Genomic DNA, 26,916 nt, shown 5'->3' on the forward strand with positions numbered 1-26,916 from the left:
ATGTTTGAAGTGTATCTTTATTGTCAATTTTTCTTTTATAAACACAAACACTGCCTTTGTTTCGCTAGACACAAAATCACAAAAGAGAAACACTAATTTGTACTTGTTACTCATGAGTGGCATATACTAGTGCGTGCGTGCGTGTGTGTGTGTGTGTGAGAGAGAGAGAGAGAGAGAGAGGGCAAGTGATATACATAACACTTAATGATATCAAAGGTCCATGTATATAAGCACACATGCACATGATGGAGCTGTCTGTTACATATGAGTTTTGATAATAGAACCCTCCCAATATATAGTTCAGAGACTTTGTTGTTTGTAGCAAAAAGTTCCCTTGTTTATTAGTGTGTGCGCGTCTTTTTTATTAGTGAGGTTTTATATATACAGCTTATGTATGTATTTATGTAAATTTTGTTGATACCAGCTAGTTCTTAGTATAAGTCCTAGTGTTGGTATCACCAATTCTAATTCTTGAACCGCATTGCAACTTGTGTGGTCTGCACTCTGCAGTAAGAGTTTGTGGGGATGTGCTAAATTTTTTTTTGAATTGTCAACAGTACTGGTAGACTAAAGTGGGTTGCTTATCCAGATATTTAGAAGAATCAAGTTTAGAAATTTATTGGTGAATTTTTTAAAATTTTGGGTTCATGTTGCTAGCGCCCGTTGAATTTCATTAGGCCAACTAGTTGTCCATGTTTATACAATTCTTTTAGTCTTAGGGACGTGTTGTGACTTGATGAGTTTGATGCCGCCTATGTGAGTGAAATTCTTGGATTTCATAAGCAAGTTCTAGCACATGTATCCTCTCCTTTGCTTAATTCTGTAATTAGAAAGGGAGGAATGGAAGTAGTGGAAAAAGTTAAAATCAATAGTTGTCAAAGATATCAATGCTTAAGGAAGTACTGGTTTATTTTGATTTTAATGTGAAATTTTTGTATGTCCATGCTCTTTGTTTTCGCAGGAAGAGCTTAAGAATACTACTATTAAAATGGTTGAACAGAGTAAAGTTCTTAACACCCCTGGGGCAGAGAAACAAACCAAAAGAGAGTTGTTTGATGTGCTAAGGCAGGAACTTGAGTAAGTTTTAGTGTTTTTTGTCCTTTTTTCATTTGTTTTTAGATGTAGAAATAGCCTCCCAGGTGCGCACTAAAGGCATTCACTTACTTTTTGGAAAACTCATAGCTTTTATGTGGTTGTGAAAAGGCTTTGGTCATCTGTTGGACAATTGTCATTATCTTAAAGTTATCTTAGCAGTATCAAATGTTAAATAGTGACTGAGTTTTCAGTACCATGAAATTTTCTTAACTTTGTCAAAAATTAATAAGATGACCAATCCAGTGTAACCAATTTTGATGATTAATGTGGATGGATATATGAAAATAATGAATGAAACTTGAAAGTGGGTTTAGCAATTTTGGGCAGATACCCTGTATGTAGGCTGAATCCATGTGGGTAGATACCCTGTATGTACATACCTTAGGTGGTTCAAAGCTTAAATCAACTCTCTGTCAAATTTTAGTAATGCACATGAGGATAGAGCTTTCTTTGTCCATTGCCACTTTTTTTACTCTGAACCTGGGATCTCTAACTGGATCTGTAAGAACATCTCACATTGCCAGCATTTGTTACAATGTCATGGTTTAGAAGGGGCTTCCAATGTGTGACAATACTAATTTTATGGCACTTGTGACTACTGAAGCTTCTGTAACTTATAATTTTGTATCGATTTCATACAGAGCTCCAGTGCTGGAGAAAGCTTCTAAATCAGTTTGGGAGCTAATTTTGGACAGTAATGGTCTGGGGAAGGAAATTAGTGAGATGGTTGAAAAGGTATTTTCTTGATTGAGTGGCCGGGAACCTCCATTGTTTCCCCTGCCAGACGGTGAGACTCATACTAATAAAGAAATTGAGAATGAAAAAGGAAAAGGAAAAGAAAAGAATGGGCTAATGAAAACAAAGAAAAGGAGAATTCTCCCTCTTCATTAAAGAAAAGGAGTTTTAGTGGATTGAAAGCAGGAGGTGCATGTGAAGCTGCAAGCATATCTAGTGATCCTCCAGCCATACTAGAAGATTCTAGTAAATCACCCAACCAAGTTTGAAGACACGAGTCACTATGTCATGCCAAGAGCCTTGTGGCTCAATGCCGTTACTGTTTTTCTCAAGAGGAGAACCTTGGGTTCAAACATCACCTCCCCCACTTGAAAGTTACAAAAAAGGCCACTATGCCGGTTCCCATATCATTACTTACCAACAAGAGTAACTTTGTCAAACGAGCTATTTATAACAGATGTGGGGTGGCGAAATCTGGTTATTTAGTCTAGATTTTGATTTGTCATCAATTTCTCAATTCATTTTAATGGATTAAAATTAACATTATTATGCTATCTAATTTTTGGTTGCAATTTCTTGGGCTATCTAGTGTTTTGTATTATTAATGAGGTACTTATTTGGAATAAAATCATCTACTTTTAAAAAATATAAAAAAAGTGAACTTGGCAACTGATGTCTGAAACTATGTTTGCACAACCATTGTGCTGTATGATGTTAACTTGATTCATGCAGTTTATACCATAGCAAAGTATCGTGAATATTTCTTTGAGTGATGGTTGTATTTATTGCTTGAATTAGTTAGTGCAGAATTTAGATGGACTTATTTTGTAAACAGCATACTTGCACTTGAGCATGTCAGATCTCATTTAGTGATTCATTTTCACTATCACAATGAAATCTCATTTATGATTTCCACTGCTGTCCTCTGGGGTGCAAAGTTGCTGCAAGAAATAATATGTAATGATATGTTTTTTCTTGGTAGATTGAAACGGATTATATCTATCTATCTATCTATATATGAAAGTTCAAAATGGGTATGAAACACCCTTGAACGTTTAGATCTCAAATTACAAAATTACCAATTCAAGCTTTATATCAAACAATTAATGTGCGGAATATGATAACAAGCTTATAACAAAATTGATAAACAATCTAAGTCAAATATAAACACATGCACAGTAGTAAATATAAGGCAAAGATAAAGGGAAGGAAGATGCAAACACACGGACAACACACGATGTGTTATTGAAGAGGAAACCGAAGTCCTCGGCGTAAAACCTCTCCACCGCCCTCCAAGCGGTTAAATAATCCACTAAAGAATGTAGTTGGGATACATGAATAGCAGAAGACCCTCCAAGCCTAATCTAACCAAGTACCTAAGCCCTCTAAACTTCTTACTCCAACGAGGTTATGCCAAACCTATTTCTTCTTTAACTTCCCGGATTCTGCTACTAGACCATAGCATCAACCAATGTATATTGGTTCCTTCCAAACTGTTTCCCTTAGCACCAAATGAGCATTCTCACAAACGTGGATGTGGTGAAATAAGGATTTGGTCAAAAACCTCTGAAGGGTATTATAATGGAGAGGAAGAGAGTAGAGAAATTTATAAAGTCTCTAAGGTAAAGATTGGGGATGAGGCATTCTTTGTTTTGCTCTAGGGTTTCTTTCACAAAATTCTCTCTAGAAGCTCTCTCAATGTCGTGGGTATAAGGGTCTATATATAGTGGGGTGAGAAAAGAATACGAAGAGACAGTTTTTGCCAAACAGGGTAAATTGGCAGCTTGGTCTCGCGGATTGTCCAAGTCGCGAGTTCAAGTCACGACGTAACGGCTTGGCCAGCCTGGGACTTTTGTCCTGTAGTGCGACAGCTGGCGCGACCCTTCAGCTTCCCTGTGTGCATCTCATGTGCCTGCATTTGGCGGCTTGCCAGTCGTGAGCCACCCGCGAGTCCTAGCCACGAAGCTCTGCTTCTTTGCACATTCTTGAGCTTTTCTTCACATCTTCTCACACACTACCCTTACAATAATCCCACCTAAATGCAGGGTTACTAAATGCTAAATTACAAGCAAATTGGCACGGAATAAAGCCAACAAGATGGTTGATAAATTTCAACCTTACAATATATATATATATTCGAGCCTAAACTTATTGTACAGAAAAATTAAAAGAAAGCTGCAGCAGTGTATGGCCACTGTATGGAGGTTTCTGATTCAAAGTAGACCAGGTTTCACATTATCCAATTTCAACCATCATGTGAGTTGATGTTTAGGTGAATCGCTTTCAATAGAGCTTCCCTGATCGCCAGACACCCTACCATCAATCTTCACTGCACCAATACACTAAAACATTCAGCACAAAATTGCATTGTTAACTTCCTGATAGGTTTTTGATGGTACTCTGAAGTCACTTGATCTTATTTTGTTTTATATTATATTATATATATATATATAAAAAAAAAAAAAAAAAAAAAAAAAAAAACCCTAAAAGAGTGATCAAGACCAGGCAACTGGCATGAATGATTTTGATGCATGCTAAGCATGGGCATGTGCCTCTGTTAGGATGTGACTGCCAATTCTCCTGATGCAAAAGACCTCAAACATACTGCCAAGAGTCCTAAAATCACTCTGCAGAGCAGCTAGAGTCCAATTATCCTTCCAATAAATAGCTTAGAAGCCATATTATTTCTCGTAAGCACACCAAGACTATGCTTATGCTTCTTTAGCAGTATGGCTAGAGCGTTACTCAAAGTCAAGTTCCAAAAGGGGATACATGACCAAATAACTTCAGGCAGGCTTTTCAATAACATTTTCTCTTTGGTTACAAAAACTGAATATTTGGCACAAAAAAAGGCTTAGCAAAATAGATTGAAAGATTCTGCTAATATACTTGATTCTTATGTCCTTCAACCAACTCAAAATCTATTCCTTAATACAATGACATTGTATACAATCAGATCTAGTTGTCAATTGCAAACCAAACTAGACAGCGCTAGTGAAAGTACAAGAGATGAACGAATGATCAACTGACTCTTTTTTTAGGCAGCATGTCCACATTGGACATGTCATGGAGACACAAAACGATACACAACAACACAACATTTCTTGAAAAACTAGAATACAACATGTTGAGGTCACAGCAATTAATTAATTAATTATTTTTTTTTTGTGGATATATTTTACATGTTTTTGGCATAATTTATGTTGGATACGGCAACCACTTTATCCGTGCTTCCCAGCTGCTCATTTATATTAGATGGTGGTTGTATATTTAGTATCCACTAAACTCTGCTCTTGTCTTAGAAACAGTTATGAAAAACACTAGTACACTAGGAACCCCTTGTAAAGGGAAGCAAAAGCAAAGAGATACTGTAGGTTTTATTTATAATGCGTGCTAAAAGTAATACATTCGTAACTCAAAAAAGTGAAATGAAAGTATTGTGAGTTTACATGATAAGAAGGATTTGCAGAGCACATACTTCGAAGCTAGAACTGCATTACACAACAATATGGAAATCCAAAGTTCAAGACTACTTATTTTTCTATTGAAAAACAAAAAATCTAGTAACACAAAAAAATGTAAAACTTTTGCCACAATTCTCTATATGGCTGACTATGATTGGTAGAGCAAAAATAGTTGGTCCATGTGAAAGTAAAAAATAATAGGTATTTTGGGAGAGGGAAGGAACACAGGGAAGAAGAATTTTTTTGTGATACTAGAAGAACTCACTAAAAAAAAAAAAAAAAGTCGTACCCAATGCACAAATTCCTCCAGTTGTCTATTTACAAAAATCTAAAAAATAAAAGTCGTACCCAGTACACATTCCGATCACTTTTAATTGAATCCTCCAATTGCCTATTTACAAAAATCTAAAAAAATTAAAAGTTGGGTACAATTGCCTACTTACAAAAACCTAAAAAATAAAAGTCATACCCAATGCACAAATTCTAAATAAGATGACTTCAAATTGAATCCTCCAATTGCATCGCATTCTTAAACAAGATGTGAGACACGTGGTGTTTACCTTCAATTTTCTTTTTGAACAGGTTAATTCTCAAGCTTGAATCTTCAACCTGTATTTTTTCCACTTGCCATTGCATTGGGCCCGACCATGATGTGCTTTTATTATCATCCTTCCCTTGTATTATTACTCACTTTTGAATCATGCACTTTATTATCATCTTTCCCTCATATCAATACTCACTAAAAAAAAAAAAAATACTCACTTTTGAATCATGTCCAGTGATTGTCCCCATCAAAATTATTAGTAGTTGTGAAATCTACCATTGTTGGATCATCTGTATCAACTGTAGGATCTGGATCAAAAACTGTATCCATTAAAGTGTTGTTCCCAGGTAGATGCATCATAAAATTCACATTAGGATCTTGAGATTTAGGTAGCCAGTTAACAGACTGTGGATAGAGAGTGCTACTTGCAGGTTGCTCTTCTGTTGGCAACGCCATCAATGAACCCAAGGAGTTCACCCTTGTGACATTCCGCACATTTTGCATACCAATGTGTTCAGCTTCACCCAACAAACAGTTTTCAAAGTAGCTTGTTGGGTTCATTTCTTTTTGCAAATCAGGTACTAAGTTGTTCAATGACTCCACCTCTAAGTAAGGGTCATAATCAAATTGAAATTGATCGTCACTCAGCGATTAGCTTTGAATATCATCTAGGATTTGAGTGTCTAAAATAGGCCAAGCTCCGGACACATTAGAGTTTTGACCAGATATGGCTGGATTTACTTGGGTTGATATAGCCATAGAAAATGGCCCTTGCATTTGATCTCTTCCTAGAACGTTTGTAGGATTAATCATCCTTTGATACCGCATTGCCATCCTTGGATCATCAACTCCTTGGTTACTAATGGCTCCATCTGAATGCGGAGAGAAATCCATAACTATATCATCACAAAAGATTTGAGAAACCATAACTATATCATCACAAAAGATTTGAGTACAATTGAAGTCTTAGAATAGTATGGAATTGGAATATGCACAATGTAATACCTGATATTGGTGAAGTTGAATTCGTCGTAAGAAGATATTGTTGGTGGGCTTGTTCATATACCCGAATTTGTGGAATAGATTTAAATGGCGAATGCGTACTCGAGAATGGTAAAGGTAACTGCCCATGTCTATAAAAATCCAAAGAAAATTCTTTTCTTCCGTTGTAGCAATCTGTATGGAAGTAAGGAGAACTAAGACTTGGGAAAGGTCTTTGGCTCAACTTTAACAAAGTGGGGTCACATTCCTGGAGCTTCTCATAGTGTTTGTTAAGGGTTCCTGGAGGAAATTGAAGATGGTGCGACTTGAGGATAGCATGCCAACAACAAAATTCATTATAATTCCTTGAAGTTCGAGTCTTATAAACTCGATTTCTACAAGGCTAAATTTGGTCTACATGGAAAATTTGTCCACGTAAGGGTATGACAAACACCAAAAATCAAGTTTCAAAAATCAAGTTTTTAAAACTCGAGTTGTAACCAGATCTCGATCTCGAGTTTTAAAAACTCGATATGTTAGTTTCCAACATTGTTTTGAAACCTGACAACTAACAAAAATGTTTGATATTTAAGGCCATTTGAAAAAAAAAATTCTAGATACTAGTGTCAAGCTTAACTGAATCAGCTTTTCTTTACTTGTTTCTTGGTTCAATTTTTGTGTCTTTAATGATACTACTTGTTATGTAAGAGTTACATACTTCTTGATACATTAAACCCAACTTAGATGTACCCAATTACAAGTAAAGTGCATTTTATCAAAGGATTAGCCAATACATAAAAAATATGACCCTAACAGTATGTATTAAAAATATATCCAAATATTTTTTTTTAATTTTTTTTTGTTTTTTGTTTTTGGTGCGAAGAGGAATTTTATTTAAAAGAAAACAGATTATAGGATCACATGTCCAATTATAGACACTTCTTTATGAGTGCAAAAACTGTCCCTAATGTACTACTCATAAACAAAAATAGGACATGTTTCATAAGCAAAAACTCTGTCTCCTTGTGAACTTCCTTTCTTTGCTAATCAATCTCCTTACATGTTGGCCTCACAGACACAGTAAGCGTGAAGAAGATGGAAAGTCCACTCTTGCCCGATAAGGATCCTGCAATCATCAATTAAAGGAACAAGATATGGTGCATATTCAGGGCCTGGTCAACAACTTTGAGGCCTTAGGCAAAAAATTTTAAGTGGGATATTTTTTATATTTAAATATTAATTAAATAATATTTATTGAATTTTTTTATTTAAAATCTATTTTTCTTGCTTTTTGAGATGCAAAATTACTAATTAAGTTTTTGTATTTAAGTTCCTCTAACAAATTACTATTGTTTTTTTTAATACTAGTAACATATTTATTCATAGATCATTTTTTAGATTCAATTTGTTTTTCAATTTTTCTCTTTTTTTGAAGTTTTTCATATTCAGATAAATATCTTCTAGTAGACATTTATAATAATAAAATATTTATAAATAAATAAAACACAATTTATAATTAAAATGATAATTTAACTAAAAATAAATTTAAAGTATAGAATAATAGAACTAGGTTATTGCAATTTTTCTAAACCTGTGACCACTTTAAAGTCTAAACTGGCACAAATAAAAATTAATTTATTACATGGTTCAATAAATTAGAATCACTATAATACAAATGAGTAGATATGATATACATCAAATTATTAATTAATGTAATAATTTATAATAATTGATAAATAAGAGTTTGCATTAAAAATGAAAAAGATGTGATAAATTATTAATTAGTGTGTGGGGGGAGCCAGCTGTGATGTGCTGTGGCCTGTGGGCAGAATATGCAGTGTTGTGTGCACTGTTCAGTCTTGTCTGCACAGCCCACAGCCTGTGTGCAATGTGCACTGTCACTGTGCAATGCTATGGGCTATGCAGCCTGTTCAAGACATGTCCTATCAATCAAGCAATGAAGTAGATTAAAAAAATATATAATTTAAAATATTTAAATTGAATAAAAAGCAAACTCTTCAATCTTAATTTTTGGAAAGATAGAGAGGGAGAGAAGGTTACCTCTACTATGCCTAAAGCCCATGTCGCCTCTCTTCAATTTTGAATTTAGTATACGGTTGAAACTTTTTATTTAGCTGAACTTGAAAACTTTTTACTGAAAGTATAGGAAAAAAAAAAAAAGTTTAAAAAATAAGCTGAATAGTACAATAGGACCCATGAATAGTATCAAAAAGTGCAGTGAGACCATGAATAGTAGATGGACACGTGGCACAAAATTGGACTTCAATTGGATTTGGACTCTTCGATATTTACACTTAATAGTTCATGTGCGTACCCAAAATATGGTTATTGGGCTCAACCTCTACTTGGGCTCATAATCTATTTGTATTGTGGGCTTTGGGTTTCCTACTATGAGTAGTCCTATGCTCGGTGATCCAAATACACTCATGTTTCCTTAAACCCTTCTCTTTACCTCATAGAGTCGCTCCTTTTCTCTCTTGGTTTAGTCACTCTTCTCTTCTTCATTTTTTCTCCAGAATTTCCAACCCCTATTCCTCATTCTCTTCTCCTATTTATAGGCTAAGATAAGTGGAGATGTTATGATTACTCCCCCTTACTAGTGCGAATAGAGGTCCAATTCCATCATCTCTAAGTGAATGTTCCGTTAGGAAAGGTGGTAATGGCATTGGAACTGATTCCCACCTCCAAAAGCCCGCTTAGTAGCAATATTCTCGAAGGTACCACCGGGCAGTCGAGTACAGGGTGTCTCCGAGCAATAACACCTCCGACTAGGTTAGAGACGATCGAGAAGGGCTTGCTTTAGGTATTCAGGACGGTGCAATCTCATTTTAGCACTTGGGTCCAGATTGGGCCCTGAGGCGTCCGGATCGAGGCTAAAGGTTCGGAATGGGAACAGGGTCATATAATGTATCGCGAGGCTTAGGCCCAAGGCCCGTGGGGTTTGAGGCCCAGTCCCGTACAATAGCCCCCCCTTCATTCGTGTCCAGATACCAAGCATGAATCAAGGAAGGCATATGCCAGAGGCTTCTCGGGAAGCTCAGGCGTCAGTGACTGAACAGATAAGACGTTCATTTATGTGCTCTTGAAAGGTGCATCATGCCAAACTGTCAAGTGTAACCGTCATCATAGCCTAAAGGTTCGTGAACCGAGGCAACGAGCGTAGCAATTACAAAAAGAATTCAAAAAATTTTCCCGCCTCCCCTTTTCATTAAATGCTCTTAATCCCACTTGGATCCTATAAATAGTTCCCTCTGATTTCCCATATCACTCTTTACATCTTTTCTCCTTCAACTCTCTTTCTGTCGAGCATTCTCCTTCTGTGCGTAAACACTCCACTTCAGATCATCATTCTCTAGAGCCCAAAGTAAGTTTTCTTTACTCTTTCTTCCTTTCAATTTTTCTTCACTCCATAGTTTAGGAATGGGATACTCTCATCTTCTTGCACCTGGGGCTGCCTTGGCCAACTTTAGAGAAGCCTATGGCGTCCTTGGGGATGTTGATATTGCCTATTGTCACGAGGGCGATATTGCTCTCGAGAGGGGCTCTGGCCCAAACGTAGCATTTTTTCCCTTGATGGCTATACTAGAGGGTAGGGTTAGGTTTCCTGTGTACCTTCTCTTTGTAGGTACCCTTAGGTTCTATGGCCTATGCCCTGACCAACTCCCCCCCAATTTTTACTGAGTTGTGAGTTGTGTTAGTAGGCTAAACCAAATATACGAGTTACAACTGAACCATCATGACATCAACTTTATGTATAGTTTATGTGATAATATTAGGTCCGATTATTATTTAAAGACTAGGGACATGTGGATACGGCTTCTATCATGCCTTCCCGACTCCAATAGAAACTCGGCAGGAGAATTCGTCCGAGTGAGCGGCAATTGGCTTGCCGATGAGCTCCCCTGTCCACTTTCGCCGCGTGATGTTGGTTGGTACCGAGCATCTTTTACTTGTTAATTGCGTTTTACCCATGATTACTTTACTCAAATAGGCACTAACCAGCTTTGTGTTGTTTTGATGCAGAAAGCAAAAGGTTTAAGCCAGACCTTAGAGTGGTGTATATAAGAGACCTGAATTTCATACTCCAGTCTGAAATATTTGTGCTCTCCGACAGACAGCTTCAGGCATCGCACCTTATTCTCAGCTGTAATCCTGTTTATACTACTTGGCAACCTTTCGGGCCAGCTTTGTTGGTGGATAGTCCGTTGTTGTCATACATCGACGTTCGATACGCCAATTTTCTTCCGCCCTCCTTGATAGTTGGTGAAGCTTGGGACCTCGACCCCAAGTATACTACAGCAGAGGATCTTGCACCGATGAAAGACGAATCGGTTGAACGTGTGTCTCAAAGCAGTAAAGTCCACGTGCCTGTTGAAGAGTTTGAAGCCCCAGCCCAAATAGCTGAGCCAGAAGCAACTGAGGCCGACCAAGGTGCAGAAATGGTGACTAGGCGAATGATGACTGTTGACCGGTTCTTGCCAGGCACAGGTTCTTCGACTCAGCCTCAAGGCAAAGATCAGACTCCCCCTCCTTCCTCTGCCAGCCGTGCAAAAAAGAAGCAACGCGTCGCCGATCAGCCTCCTAGGGTTCCAAGCGACACTCTCACTAAGACACCTCCCCTGGTGTCTGGCGGGATCACGAACTAGGAACCGGCTGGCATTTCTTGACCAACTACCCAGGTTGGGACAAATGTTGCATCCTCTTCCTGGCTTGAGGTAGGCTAGCAAACTGCTTTCAGACTCGGCAACGAGCCTTTATCGGTGTCTATCAGCATGAGGATGTAGGCTTAGGGCGAAGGAAGGCGGGTCACCCAAAGCCTGGTGCAGGGTATTTTATTACCTGAGGACGTCCAATTCTTCTTGGACAGCATCGAAGAGTCGATAACAAGGCGGCTATAGTGGCATACTATAGCGGTAACTTCCTCTCTTTCCCTTTTTCGTTTGTTTTGATGCATGAGTAATCTCTTAACTTTTATATTTGTTATTGTTACGTTACTAGGCCGCACAGCTGACCCATATCCTTGGCGAGAAGCTGAAGGAGCTCACCGAGGATGCTGAATCGGAGAAAGCGCTCAAGGATGTTACAACTACCACGGAAAAGGAGAATGGCAAAGTTGCTAAGGCCGTCGAAAAGAAGGCGCAGTCTCCAGAGAAAGCCTGGTTGGTGGCGGAGAAGAAACTGGCAAAAACGGAAGCCAAGCTGGGGGGGCATAGAGCTTAAATTGGCGGAGGCAGAAAGCTTAAACCTGGCTCAAGTTGACGAGATAGCTGATCTAAAGGCGGCCCTTGAAGCTTGCGAGAATAAGTGGTACGACGAGGGCTTCGCGAATGTTGAGAACTTCGTGAAGCCTATTGTCCACCAAGCCCCATTTCATGGGTTTGGGGAAGGGTGGTTGGCAGCCCTTCAAGCAATGGGAGTGCCTGAAGATTCCCCACTAAGGAATCTAGAGCAAATCCCATACCCGGCTTCTCTTCCCCCCGTTCAGAGCCAAGCCGGCGCTATTGACAAAGAAGATACCCCCAGCATGAGGGAGTTGGTGCAAGCGATTGACACCCATGTGGAGATTGTTGATCTCGAGGTCACCAGCAACCTTAATGCTGTCGAAGACACACAAGTCCAGCAACCACCAACCGAGGATGTACCAGACCGGCAAGCCAATGATGCAGTCCATCTCCCGCCCACCGATCATTCAGTTTAATACTTATGTTTTTAGCTTGCTTTTATTTTCTGCTCGTATTTAATTTTCACTTTTATTTGTTTGGTTTGCCTACAGTCACCGAGTTGTGGTGACAGAACAATGATTTATTTCTGCTTACTTTCCTTTGGTGAACAAACATCTGGTTCATCCATATTTATGAATGTTTATCTAACTGCTACTAAGTTATTCTTTCTGTCATGCTTTGCCTGCTTGTTTTCATTTTTTGTTTTTCTTTTCTTTTTTTATTCCACATGACTGAGCAGTCTAATCACGGTTTGCCTCCGAACAGTGATTGAGACTGTTTTCTCGTTAGTCTTTAGAAGGATAGATTATACTTATGCATGTATAATGACGGGGACTGGTCTGGAAGGGATTGCCTATATCTAGAAAGAATTGGCTCCTCGGCAATAAGAACTGAATTTGACATATGTTGAATTATCTAGGAAAATTTGGTGTAAGGAAATTACCTTCCCCATGATTCAGATTGAATCCAAAGATCGGTTCCAATCCCTTGAATAATTTGACGTAAGCTTCATGTGCCCAGTGATCAAAATAGAGCCGGGATGTGTGTTTCTATTCTAGGAATAACCCAGTGTAAGGTTTCCTATCGTTTGATGATTAAGATCAAACCGGGAAAAGGTTTCTGTCCTTATGTAAATTTTGAAATTAAGTTTTCACCTGTCTGGTGATGAAGATTGAACCGGGAACAGGTTTCTGTACTGTAAATTTTGAGATTAGGTTTCCACCTATCCGGTGATGAAGATCGAACCGGGAACCGGTTTTTATCCTTACGTAAATCTTGAAATTAGGTTTCCATCTATCTGATGATGAAGATTGAATCGGGAACAAGTTTTTGTCCTGTAAATTTTGAGATTAGGTTTCCACCTGTCCGGTGATGAAGATTAAACCGGGAATAGGTTTCCGTCCTTACGTAAATTTTGAAATTAGGTTTCCACCTGTCTGGTGATGAAAATCGAATCGGGAACAAGTTTCTGTCCTTGGAATAATTTGCCTTAGTTCTCTTCGCGTATGTTGACCGGGGCTAATAAGTTAACAATGATGGAATTATAAGTACAAATACACATGCATGGATAAACATCATCTTTGTATCAATTAATATTATGCACATATAACATTACATTCAATCTATACCCCCGTGTACTAACAATCAATGGTAAAATTTCTTCAAATTGTGGGCATTCCATGGCCGGGGAAGTGCCCTTTCGTCCAAATCTTCCAAATAGTACGCCTTGCGCCCGCAATGGCAGTAACTTTATAAAGTCCTTCCCAGGTTGGGGCCAGCTTCCCTACATTGGTGTCTCGCATATTTCCAACAGCTTTTCGCAACACTAAGTTCCTAGCACCAAACCCCCTTGTCTTTACATCCTGGTTGTACCTTCGTGCAAGCTTCTGCTGATACTCGGCAAGATGTATAGTCACTGATTCTCAGAACTCCTCTAGTAAATCCAAATGCTTCATCATTAATTCGTCATTCTGGGCAGGGGTAAATCCCGTAACCCGTGCATTACATAGGTTTACCTTAGTTGGTATGACTGCCTCCGTCCCGTACGTTAAGGAATATGGAGTTTCTCCTGTGGATCTTCTGGGGGTTGTTCGGTATGCCCACAAAACATTGGGTAGCTTCTTGGCCCACCTACCCTTTGTGCCCTCCAGTTGTTTCTTCAATCCATTCACAATTGCTTTGTTAGTGGCTTTAGTCTGGCCGTAGCTCTGAGGATAGGCCGGGTGGAATATTTGTTTTTGATGCCAAGATTATTGCAAAACTCGCGAAAGGCTCTGCTATCGAACTGCAACCCATTGTCGAATATAAGGGACTCTGGCACCCCAAATCTTGTAACTATGTTTTTCCATACAAACTTTTTAACATCCACGTCCCGGATATTAGCCAATGCCTCAACCTCCGCCCATTTAGTGAAGTAATCTACAACTACCAAAACAAATCTCCGATTGCCCGTGGCCCGGGGAAATGGAACAACAATGTCCAACCCCCATTGGGCAAAGGGCCAGGGGTTGCTGATGAGATTTAGACTACCTGCTGGCTGATAAATCAATGGGGCATGCTTCTAGCACTGCTCGCAATTCTATACGTATTCGGTGGCATCCTTCAGCATCTGCGGCCACCAAAACCCCTAGGCTATCACTCGGCGTGCCAATGAACGTCCTCCTATATGACTGCTGCACACCCCATCGTGTAGTTCAACCATGAGCTCATTAACCTTCTTGGGGCGCAAGCATAAGAGATATGGCCCCCCAAAAGACCTCCAGTATAGTTTGCGATCCACCGACAACCAGTACCGAGCAGCTACCCGACGTATCCTGCTAGCTTCCTTTTCATCATTTGGTAACCTATCCTCGTCCAGAAAGTCAATGATTGGGTCCATCCAACATGGCTCGGCCCACCTACCCTTTATACCCTCCAATCGTTTCTTCAATCCATTCACAATTGCTTTGTTAGTGGCTTCAATTTAGCTGTTGCTCTGAGGATAGGCCAGGGTGGAATATTTGTTTTTGATGCCGAGATTACTGCAAAACTCGCAAAAGGCTCTGCTATCAAATTGCAATCCATTGTCGAATATAAGGGACTCTGGCACCCCAAATCTTGTAACTATGTTTTTCCATACAAACTTTTTAACATCCACGTCTCGGATATTAGCCAATGCCTCAACCTTCGCCCATTTAGTGAAGTAATCTACAGCTACCAAAACAAATCTCCAATTGCCCATGGCCCGAGGAAATGGACCGACAATGTCCAACCCCCATTGGGCAAAGGGCCAGGGGCTGCTGATGAGATTTAGACTACCTGCTGGCTGATGGATCAATAGGGCATGCTTCTAGCACTACTCGCAGTTCTGTACGTATTTGATGGCATCCTTCCGCATCTGCGGCCACCAAAACCCCTAGGCTATCGCTCAGTGTGCCAATGAATGTCCTCCTATATGACTGCTGCACACCCCATCATGTAGTTTAACCATGAGCTCATTAACCTTCTTGAGGCGCAAGCATAGGAGATATGGCCCCCCAAAAGACCTCCAGTACAGTCTGCTATCCGCCGACAACCAATACCAGCAGCTACCCGGCGTATCCTGCCAGCTTCCTTTTCATCATCTGGTAACCTATCCTGGACCAGAAAGTCAATGATTGGGTCCATCCAACATGGCTTGGACACCGTTAACACTGAGACAACTACCGCTACATTGATACTTGGTTCCGCTACAAGCTCCACTTTAATTATCTGAGGTACCTCCTCGGTCATTGACGACGCTAATATGGCTAAAGAGTCTGCATGTCGATTTTGTCCTCGGGCCATTTAGACCACCTTTGCCTTGAGAAACCAACTCATAACCTGCTTCACCACTTGCAAGTACTCCTTCATTCGAGGATCTCGGGCTTCAAAACTACCTTATACCTGACTAACCACTAATCAAGAATTCGAGTAAACCTCAACTTCCCGTGCTCCCATATCCAGAACGGTTCTCAATCCAACCAGCAAGGCTTCATACTCGGTTTCGTTGTTGGAAGCCCTAAAACCCAACCTGAAGGAATGTTCCAACCTGATCCCTTCCGAAGTGCTGATGACAATTCTGGCCCCAACTCCCACTGCGCTGGAAGTGTCGTCCACGAATACCTTCCACGGGTGATAGTCCACATGATAGATTACTTGCATTTTCATCCTCGGGGAAAATTCTGCAACAAAATCGGTGAGAACTTGGCCTTTCACCGAACTTCTTAGCCTGTACCGAATATCAAAGGAGCCAAGCCGAGTCCCCTATTTAGCTATTCAGCTTGTGAAGTCAAATCTCTTCAACAACGACTGTAAAGGATATTCGGTCAACACATAAACGGTGTGAGCTTGAAAATAGTAAGGCAGCTTCTGCGTGGCGTGCACTAGTGCTAACACCAATTTCTCTAGGGGCAAGTACCTTATCTCGGCCTCAACCAGGGTCTTGCTGACATAATACACAGGTTGTTGCACTCCTTGATCTCTCAGGAGCATGGCACTTATGGCATGTTCTGATACTGAGAGATACATGAATAAATCCTTCCCAGGCTCTAGGGCCGTCAACATAGGTGCCTACGCAAAATATTCCTTCAATTCCTGAAAAGCTCTTTCACACTCATCATTCCATTAGAATCCCTTCCATTTCTTCAAAAGCTGGTAGAATGGACGGCAACAGTCGGTAAACTTGGAAATAAACCGGTTAAGGGCAACTAACATGCCAGTCAGTACTTGGACTTCCTTCGGATTACTCGGCGGTTTGAGACGCTTCACAACTTCAATCTGATCGGGGTTGACTTCTATTCCTTGGTTGGTGATCAAATACCGCAGGAACTTGCCAGCCTCTACTCCGAAAGCACACTTGTCTACATTGAGACGCCACTTGTGTTGTCAAAGTACTTCGAACACCCCTTTGAGATCATCAGTATCCTGCGCCTCCCGTTTGCTCTTCACCACCATATTGTCAATGTACACCTCAACCACCCACCCAATCTTATCTCAGAACATTCTCGTCATCATCCGTTGATAAGTGGCTCCAGCATTCTTTAGCCTAAATGGCATCACGGTATAGTGGTAATTGGCATCAAGGGATATGAATGCTATTTTCTCCTGATTTTCAGCAACTAGGGCAATTTGGTGATAACCCTGAAAAGTGTCTAGAAAGCTCATCCTTGGGTGCCCATAGGTGGCATCTACCATCTGATCAATCTTCGACATAGGAAATAGATCCTTCTTTTTTACCACCACGGTGTTCGCAAGCCACTCCGGAAAGAATATCTCATTTATTGCCCCGGCTTCCTTTAACCTTTTAACCTCTTGCCTGACAGTTTCGACGTGCTCCTTAGCTGATCTCCTCGGCTTCTGCTTCTTGGGAGGGTACAGTAGGTCCACATTGAGCTTGTGAACTATGAACTCGGGATCCACTCCGGGCACTTCATACGAGCTCCAAGCAAATACATCTATATTCTGAACAAGAAGTAACAGCATCTCTACCTTATCCCCATCCTTTATACTTGCCCCCACCTGGAAATACCAGTCATCATTCGACAATATCTTCACTCTGATCAATTCCTCAGCGCAGCTAGCCCCCATTCCTTCTCAGGGCTCCTGTGATTGCTATAAAGGGACCTCCTCGGACGGTTCCTTCCACTTGATTCCCTGGTCAACTGCGGCTACCTAGCATTGACTGGCCACTTGCTGATTACCCCTCACTATAGCAATGCCTTTCTCGGTGTGGAATTTGACCTTCACATGGAGGGTAGATGGTACTGCCCCCATTGTATGAATCCACAACCTTCCAAGGATCGCCGTGTATGGAGAAAATGGAATGACCACTATGAATGTTATCCTCACCTCCTTTCCTTCCATATTCACGGGAAGCGAAATCTGTCATTTTAGGATTACCATCTAGCCATCAAAACCCATCAAGAGCATATAGTACTTAGAGAGATCCTCATTGTTTAGGCCAAGCCCCCTGAACAAGTTGAGATACATCACCTCGGCACCACTCCCCTGATTTATCAATACACTCTTTACTATGAAACCATTTATCCGGGCTGTAACCACTAACGTATCGTCACATGGTTAAATCGTGCCTTCTAGATCATCGTCGTTGAAGGCAATGGGTTCTCGAGTGCACTTCAACTTCTTCTCGAAGGGCTGCTCGCCCGTGCAACCTTCCGCTGGTACCACAGCCAGTACCCCCCTTCTCCTGGACACCTGAGTGTCTCTTGGAGCTGCGTGGATGACTTCTATCACTCCCAGTGAGGGCAGGAGAGGATTCCCTCCAGGCCCGGCGCCTTGCCTGGCTTCCTAATTCCTAGGGTCCACCACAAATTCTTTCAAGTATCCCACCTTCATAGAAGAAGAAATGAAGAAAAAGAATAAGCAGCATTATCCTACATGGATTTGAAGTTCATTCAATAATGTATGGTATAATTAATTATAAATGTAGAAGTTTGAAAAGTAAAAAAATTAAAAATTAAAAGGTTAAAAAAAATTTCTGTTAAAAAAATTGTGATTAAAAGTGTATTTTTAACTATTAATCTTATCCATTAGTTTACTTAGAGCATTCTCATCAGCTCTCTCATAAAAAATGTCATTTTAACACACCAAAAACCTAATTTATCATTTTAGCACACCATTTTATAACATACCATTTTTCAGATGTTCTATACTTCAATTCTATACATTAAAATAATATATTAATTACTCTCTATCATCCTCATCATCATCATCAACAACAACGGTACAACCACCACTGCCGCAACAACGGCCACCAACCACTGCCGCAACAACACCGACAACCACCACCGGCACAAACCCACATCCACCAACGCCACCTCAAAAAAAAAAAAAGAAAAAAAAAATAAACACACAACCAGAAAGATCGGCATAAACCCACATCCACCGAACCAAACAAACCCACATCCCAAACCCACCATCGACACAAACCGACATCCACCAACCCACATCCACATCCACCTGCACAATCCCGAGATCAGGGATGGCGAGATCGGTGATTGCTAGATCGGTGTGGCGAGAGGGAAATGAGAATGCTAGACAGAGACGTAGAACGATGGCGTACCGTTGATTGGTGAGGCTGTTGTACCGTTGAACGATGGCGTACGTAGAATGATGAGACGGCTTGATCGATGATCGGCGGCTTGATCGGTGAGGCTTAATCTGTGATCGGCGGCTTGATCATTGATCGGCGGCTTGATCACTGTTGATTTGAGGGTGAGGGAGGGTGATCTAAAGAAGAAAGAGAGAGAGAACATCGATTGGAGAGAGAGAAAATAGTGAGAAAAGAGAGAAAATGTTGAATCAAATATTGAGAGGAGAGAGAAAATGTTGAATAAAAAATTATTATTCTGAAATGGCATTTGTGTTCGTACCGTCTCATATTTGAGACAGTACTGTAGCATGTTCTAAAATTATAGAACATTTAGAACAGCTGATGAAGCTTGAACAGTAGTATTTAGTGCGCCAAATGCCAAACACACCAGATTAGAATGCTCTTACATTGTGCAGTCTGGATCCAAGGTACACAAGCCCATTTTATTTCTACCCAAAAACAAAGAAGAAGTAGTGCATATGGAAGCCCACCAAACACCTGGCTGCGAGTAGGTACGAGTTTTACAGTGTGAATAAGGACAATGGCAGTACTATAATATTCCTATTTGCCGAGTCGAAGTTTCCTATAAATTTATGGCATATAATATATATTACTCTTTAAAATATATAATTGCTCTCGAGTTCATTTTTCTTTTGAGTTCATTGTTCATTGCAGTGGGTTTCCAGTTGTACTCACTGCTTCGCTCTCCGATCTGCCACTCCACCACCATGATTTCTCCTTTCGAAGCTAAGCCGAAACCAAACCCGACCCGAGTTGGTATCTGAGGCTGTCGTCGTTGTGAAATGGGTAAATCAACATCCTCTCTTCTTTTTATGTGCAATCGTTTGATTATTGGAGTAAGCCTTCCATTTCGTGCTTTTACTTCTCATTATTGTTCTACTATTAGAGAAAATGCGAAAACCCCATATCAGAATCCGAATCACTTGTTGAAATCTGTGAGAGATCTCTCCAAATCTGGAACCTTTAAGAATCTTGATCATGCCTTAGGTCTGTTTGATACAATGCTTCACATGCACCCTTTGCCTTTCATTGGAGATTTTACTCAATTATTGGGTGCGGTTGCAAGAATGAAGCATTACTCTGTAGTCATTACTCTAATGCAACGAATGGAATCATTCGGAATCTCTCCCGATGTTTATACTCTGACTGTTTTGATTAATTGCTACTGCCATTTGGACCGGGTCGATTTTGGTTTCTCTGTCTTGGCCACAATTTTGAAACTTGGATATCAACCAAATTGTATAACTCTAACCACTCTTGTCAAGGGGCTTTGTCTTAGAGGTAACATTGCTGGAGCTCTTATGCTGGTAGAAGAAATGGAGAATAAAGGGTATGAACCTGATGTGATTACTTGTGGAACAATAGTAAATGGTCTGTGTAAGATTGGCCAGACTGGTGTGGCTATTAGGTTGCTCAGGAAGATTGAAAAAAGGAATTTTGCACAAAATGTGGTGCTGTATAGCACGATCATTGACAGTTTATGTAAGGACAAATTGGTAACTGAGGCTTTGAACCTTTTTTCTGAAATGATGAGTAAAGGCATTCAGCCAAATGTTGTCACTTACAGTTGCGTAATTCAAGGACTATGCAATTTTGGCCGGTGGAGGGAGGCGTCTACTTTGTTGAATGAGATGGTGCAAAAGAAGGTCATGCCAGATGTACAAACATTTAGCATATTGGTAGACACACTTTGCAAGGAAGGGATGTTGACTGAGGCAAAAGAAGTTTTTGATGTGATGATTCAAAGAGGCATTGAGCCTGACAAAGTCACTTACAATTCTTTGATTGATGGTTATTGTTTGCAAAACCAAATGGATGAGGCAGTTAAGGCATTTAATATAATGGTTGAGAAGGGTTGTTCACCCGATGTGTTTAGCTATAACATATTGATCAATGGATATTGTAGAAGTAAAAAAATTGATGAGGCAATGCGTGTGTTTCATGAAATGTCTAACAAAGGAATGATTCCCAATGTAGTGACTTACACCACTCTTATTGGTGGGTTTTGTCGAGTGGAGAGAGTCCAGGCTGCACTAGAGCTATTCAATACAATGCAAGCTTGTGGCCAACATCCAAATCCCCAAACCTATGCCATCTTGTTAGATGGATTTTGTAAGAATAGACAAATTGCTGAGGCAATGGCATTGTTTCAAGAGATGGAAGAAAAAAAGTTGGACCAACATATTGTGTTTTACAACATCTTGATTGACAGTATGTGCAATGCTAGGGAGCTTACAACTGCAAGAGAAATCTTTAGTAGTCTTCTTGCGAAAGGATTGCAACCTGATGTTCGGACTTACACTATAATGGTCAAAGGGTTTTGCAAAGAGGGGCTAATTGATGAAGTGATTGAGCTGCTTGAGAAAATGGAAGGCAATGGTTGTTCACCTGATGAGCACACATATAACACAATAATCCAAGGGTTATTGCAACATGGTGACACAGCAAAGGCAATGAAATATCGCAAAATGATGGTTGACAAGGGATTTTCAGCAAATGCAACAACTGCTGCCATGTTTATTGACTTGCTGTCGTCTAATCAATTAGATGAAAATATTCGAGAGCTGCTTCCAAAGTCTTGGTGAAGGTTATTTAGTTTCTCAAGATCAAAGACAACTTTTATATTTTAACCTATCACTAGTCATTATGTGAGTGGTATATTTGCTTTGAGTAAAATTCTATACTTCTTACGAGATGGTATTTTTTTCATTTATGTGCCCAAGATTGTTTATTCCTTTTACTGTTCGATCTTTTGTTGCAATTTTCTTGTGCACGCATGTTGTTGCTAAACCTTTTGACTAGCCATTGGGTGTATTATACTGTCCTCTTATGTGGATACTCAAGAGTCCTAGTTTGAGACTAGATTCATAGATCTTATTTCTTGTACTAGTTAGCTATACTATGTTCCAACCATCATTCAAAGTTTTCCAATCATAAAAACTAGTATTCCAATTCAAATATAGCCTAAATATCAAACCTTCAATAGGTATCCTCTTCTCCCCAAACCAGCCCCAAAATTCTTAAATGCTTAGCGATTAGGTTCTGGACCAAATTATATCTTGAATTAGTTTCAGTTTTACAAAAGTAATCCAGCTGTAATTAGCTGATCAAACTTAGTCTTAAAACACGTCATGGGTGCTTGCACGTTAAACTATTGTTTTAAAACAACTATGGATTGAGTTGTCAGACCTATGCAATATCAATCAATTTAAGATACTTTTTGTTTCAATTTCATATTTTTAGTTTCCTTTTGTCAAAATGCTAGATGAAGTTTGTGTCAACCCTTACTAATTTTGATTCCTGTCCTGTTTGCACTTACCACTATTTGAGTGTTACTAGGGGTTCTTGAAACTTTATTCATTTGAGGGTACATAGGATAATAGTTTTAAAGTAAGAATGCCATCATTATTAATTTTATTTATTTTTATATCATACAACAGTAGTGAAACAAATAATAATTAGTTTGGCGCTTTGGTTGCTTCATGCCTCCCTCCCTTTGGGATAAAGCCATCTCTACAATGGAGAAAATTTGTTGTTTTACTTTGTACTCTAATCATATCAACATATTGACTAATGATTAATGGGACCTGCCAATGTTAAAGTGCATGGGAAATCTTGAAGATTTTTTTTTTTTAGGTAAGAAAGGCTAGAATTGCCTTGTAGACATGCCAATTTGTCCTTATTCTAGAAAATGATAGTAATAGTATGAACTATGAATTCTTTAGATATTTCCTCTTTTGTAGACAATTGACTGAGGGAGGTTAAAACCAAACCATGTTTGGGGATAGTATTGAGTGAAAATGGTTAAGGTTGTGGAGGTTCAATAGTTAAAGAGAAATCTATTAATTTGTTTGGAATATTTGTACAAAAGGCACTACTTATTAGATCTGCAAGAAGGAAAAAAATATAATTATACTACGCTTGAGCCTTGTGTTTTGGCTTGGAGATCATTATCATAAATATTGTACATCACCTCCATCCCTATAGCAGTGGAGGATAAAACTGACTAATGGGGGTAATGATAATTGTAAGGAATATCTTGATTTTTTATTCATTTTTGCGGGGGGAAGTTATAAAACTTGTGGTGTTTCAGGTACCAATCTGATTTTTAGTGAATGCTCGTCAATGTTGAGGCTGTCCCAGTCTTCTACATAATTTTTGTTTTTGCACTTGCAGGGAAGCCTTTGATAGGCAACAATAATCTATAAAACGGAAGCTAAATCAAGGCCCTGTGAAATATATGAGCTGACAAGGTATTCTGTTAGTGTCAGATTTTACATCAAAGAACACTAATCACAACTTATCATCTCATAAAGTGAAAAAAGTTCTAAAATTTGTTATGAATCTAAAATTTTTGTCATGAAAAAAGTTTGATTTTAAACATATGTGGAGATATCTTTTTTCAACATGCTATATAACTATAGAAGGGACTATGAATATGTCATTTTTGTCACATAATTTTATTTAGAAAATATCTAAACATGTTTGGAGCGGATCTTTATCGTCAACTTTTCTCTTATAAAAACAAACACTGCCTTTATTTTGCTAGACACAAAATCACAAAAGAGAAACACTAATTTGTACTTGTTACTCATGAGTGGCATATATTGGTGTGTGTGTGTGAGAGAGAGAGAGCAAGTGATATACATAACACTTAATGATATCAAAGGTCCATGTATATAAGCACACATGCACATGATGGAGCTGTCTGTTACATATGAGTTTTGATAATAGAACCCTCCCAATATATAGTGCAGAGACTTTGTTGTTTGTAACAAAAAGTTCCCTTGTTTATTAGTGTGTGCGTGTCTTTTTTATTAATGAGGTTTTATATATACAGCTTATGTATGTATTTATGTAAATTTTGTTGATACCAGCTAGTTCTTAGTATAAGTCCTAGTGTTGGTATCACCAATTCTAATTCTTGAACCACATTGCAATTTGTGTGGTCTGCACTCTACAGTGAGAATTTGTGGGGATGTACTAAAGTTTTTTGTGAATTGTCAACAGTACTGGTAGACTAAAGTGGGTTGCTTATCCAGATATTTAGAAGAATCAAGTTTAGAAATTTATTGGTGAATTTTTTAAAATTTTGGGTTCATGTTGCTAGCTCCCGTTGAATTTCATTAGGCTAACTAGTTGTCCATGTTTATACAATTCTTTTAGTTTTAGGGACGTGTTGTGACTTGATGAGTTTGATGCTGCCTATGTGAGTGAAATTCTTGGATTTCATAAGCAAGTTCTAGCACAAGTATTCTCTCCTTTGCTTAATTCTGTAATTAGAAAGGGAGGAATGGAAGTAGTGGAAAAAGTTAAAATCAATAGTTGTCAAAGATATCAATGCTTAAGGAAGTACTGGTATATTTTGATTTTAATGTGAAATTTTTGTATGTCCACGCTCTTTGTTTTTGCAGGAAGAGCTTAAGAATACTACTATTAAAATGGCTGAACAGAGTAAAGTTCTTAACACCCCTGGGGCAGAGAAACAAACCAAAAGAGAGTTGTTTGATGCGCTAAGGCAGGAACTTGAGTAGGTTTTAGTGTTTTTTGTCCTTTTTTCATTTGTTTTTAGAGGTAGAAATAGCCTCCCAGGTGTGCACTAAAGGCATGCACTTACTTTTTGGAAAACTCATAGCTTTTATGTGGTTGTGAAATGGCTTTGGTCATCTGTTGGACAATTGTCATTATCTTAAAGTTATCTTAGCAGTATCAAATGTTAAATAGTGACTGAGTTTTCATGACCATGAAATTTCCTTAACTTTGTCAAAAATTAATAAGATGACCAATCCAGTGTAACCAATTTTGATGATTAATGTGGATGGATATATGAAAATAATGAATGAAACTTGAAAGTGGGTTTAGCAATTTTGGGCAGATACCCTGTATGTGGGCTGAATCCATGTGGGTAGATACCCTGTATGTACATACCTTAGGTGGTTCAAAGCTTAAATCAACTCTCTGTCAAATTTTAGTAATGCACATGAGGATAGAGCTTTCTTTGTCCATGGCCACTTTTTTTACTCTGAACCTGGGATCTCTAAGTGGATCTGTAAGAACATCTCACATTGCTAGTGTGTGTGGTTTGTTACAATGTCATGGTTTAGAAGGGGCTTCCAATGTGTGACAATACTAATTTTATGGCACTTGTGAATACTGAAGCTTCTGTAACTTATAATTTTGTATTGATTTCATACAGAGCTCCAGTACTGGAGAAAGCTTCTAAATCAGTTTGGGAGCTAATTTTGGACAGTAATGGTCTGGGGAAGGAAATTAGTGAGATGGTTGAAATGGTATTTTCTTGATTGAGTGGCCGGGAACCTCCATTGTTTCCCCTGCCAGACAATGAGACTCATACTAATAAAGAAATTGAGAATGAAAAAGAAAAAGCGAAAGGAAAAGAATGGCCTAATGAAAACAAAGAAAAGGGGAATTTTATTTAAAAGAAAACAGATTATAGGATCACATGTCTAGTTATAGACACTTCTTTATGAGTGCAAAAACTGTCCCTAATGTACCACTCATAAACAAAAATAGGACAAGTTTCATAAGCAAAAACTCTGTCTCCTCGTGAACTTCCTTTCTTTGCTAATCCGTCTGCTAACATGTTGGCCTCACAGTAAGCATGAAGAAGATGGAAAGTCCACTCTTGCCCGATAAGTATCCTACAATCATCAATTAAAGGAACAAGTTATGGTGCATATTCAAGGCCGGCTCAACAACTTTCGGGGGCCTTAGGCAAAAAATTTTAAGTGGGACATTTTTTATATTTAAATATTAATTAAATAATATTTATTGAATTTTTTTATTTAAAATCTTTTTTTCTTGCTTTTTGAGATGCAAAATTACTAATTAAGTTTTTGCATTTAAGTTCCTCTAACAAATTACTATTGTTTTTTTAATACTAGTAACATATTTATTCATAAATCCTTATTTAGATTCAATTTGTTTTTCAATTTTTCTCTTTTTTTTGAAGTTTTTCATATTCATATAAATATTTTCTAGTAGACATTTATAATAATAAAATATTTATAAATAAATAAAACACAATTTATAATTAAAAATGATAATTTAACTAAAAATAAATTTAAAGTACAGAATAATAGAACGAGGTTATTGCAATTTTTCTAAACCTATAACCACTTTAAAGTCTAAACCTGCGCAAATAAAAATTAATTTATTACATGGTTCAATAAATTAGTATCACTATAATACAAATGAGTAGATATGATATACATCAAATTATTAATTGGTGTAATAATTTATAATAATTGATAAAATAAGAGTTTGCATTAAAAAAGAAAAAGATGTGATAAATTATTAATTCGTGTGTGGCGGGACCAGCTGTGATGTGCTGTGACCTGTGGGCAGAATGTGCAGTGCTGTGTGCACTATTCAGTCTTGTCTGTACAGGCCACAGCCTGTGTGCAGTGTGCAATGTCACTGTGCAATGCTGTGGGCTACGCAGCCTATGCAAGACGTGTTGTCCTATCAATCAAGCAGTGAAGTAGATTAAAAAATATATAATTTAAAATATTTATATTGAATAAAAAGCAAACTCTTCAATCTTAATTTTCAGAAAGATAGAGAGGGAGAGAAGGTTATCTCTACTATGCCCAAAGCCCACGTCGCCCCTCTTCAATTTTGAATTTAGTATACGGTTGAAATATCTTATTTAACTGAAATTGAAAACTTTTTATTGAAAATATAGAAAAAAATGTTAAA

The 26,916-nt window shown here is 38.7% G+C and overlaps 1 protein-coding gene and 1 long non-coding RNA gene across 2 annotated transcripts; both read left to right on the forward strand.

Annotated features, from left to right (window-relative positions):
• The first annotated feature begins 12 nt into the window (after positions 1-12).
• On the forward strand, positions 13-25,587 carry LOC136067209 (uncharacterized). Its single transcript, XR_010628722.1, has 3 exons — positions 13-1,077; positions 24,609-24,724; positions 25,391-25,587. It is a non-coding gene; the product is annotated as an uncharacterized LOC136067209 (long non-coding RNA).
• Positions 19,825-21,890, forward strand: LOC112008273 (putative pentatricopeptide repeat-containing protein At1g12700, mitochondrial). Its single transcript, XM_024040607.2, has one exon. The coding sequence runs from the start codon at positions 19,977-19,979 to the stop codon at positions 21,777-21,779; it is 1,803 nt and encodes a 600-aa protein (XP_023896375.2). The 5' UTR covers positions 19,825-19,976; the 3' UTR covers positions 21,780-21,890.
• Positions 25,588-26,916: the final 1,329 nt, after the last annotated feature.

This window comes from Quercus suber, unplaced genomic scaffold, assembly GCF_002906115.3.
Source record: "Quercus suber isolate HL8 unplaced genomic scaffold, Cork oak 2.0 scaffold_63, whole genome shotgun sequence".
NCBI classification, from domain to species: Eukaryota; Viridiplantae; Streptophyta; class Magnoliopsida; order Fagales; family Fagaceae; genus Quercus; species Quercus suber.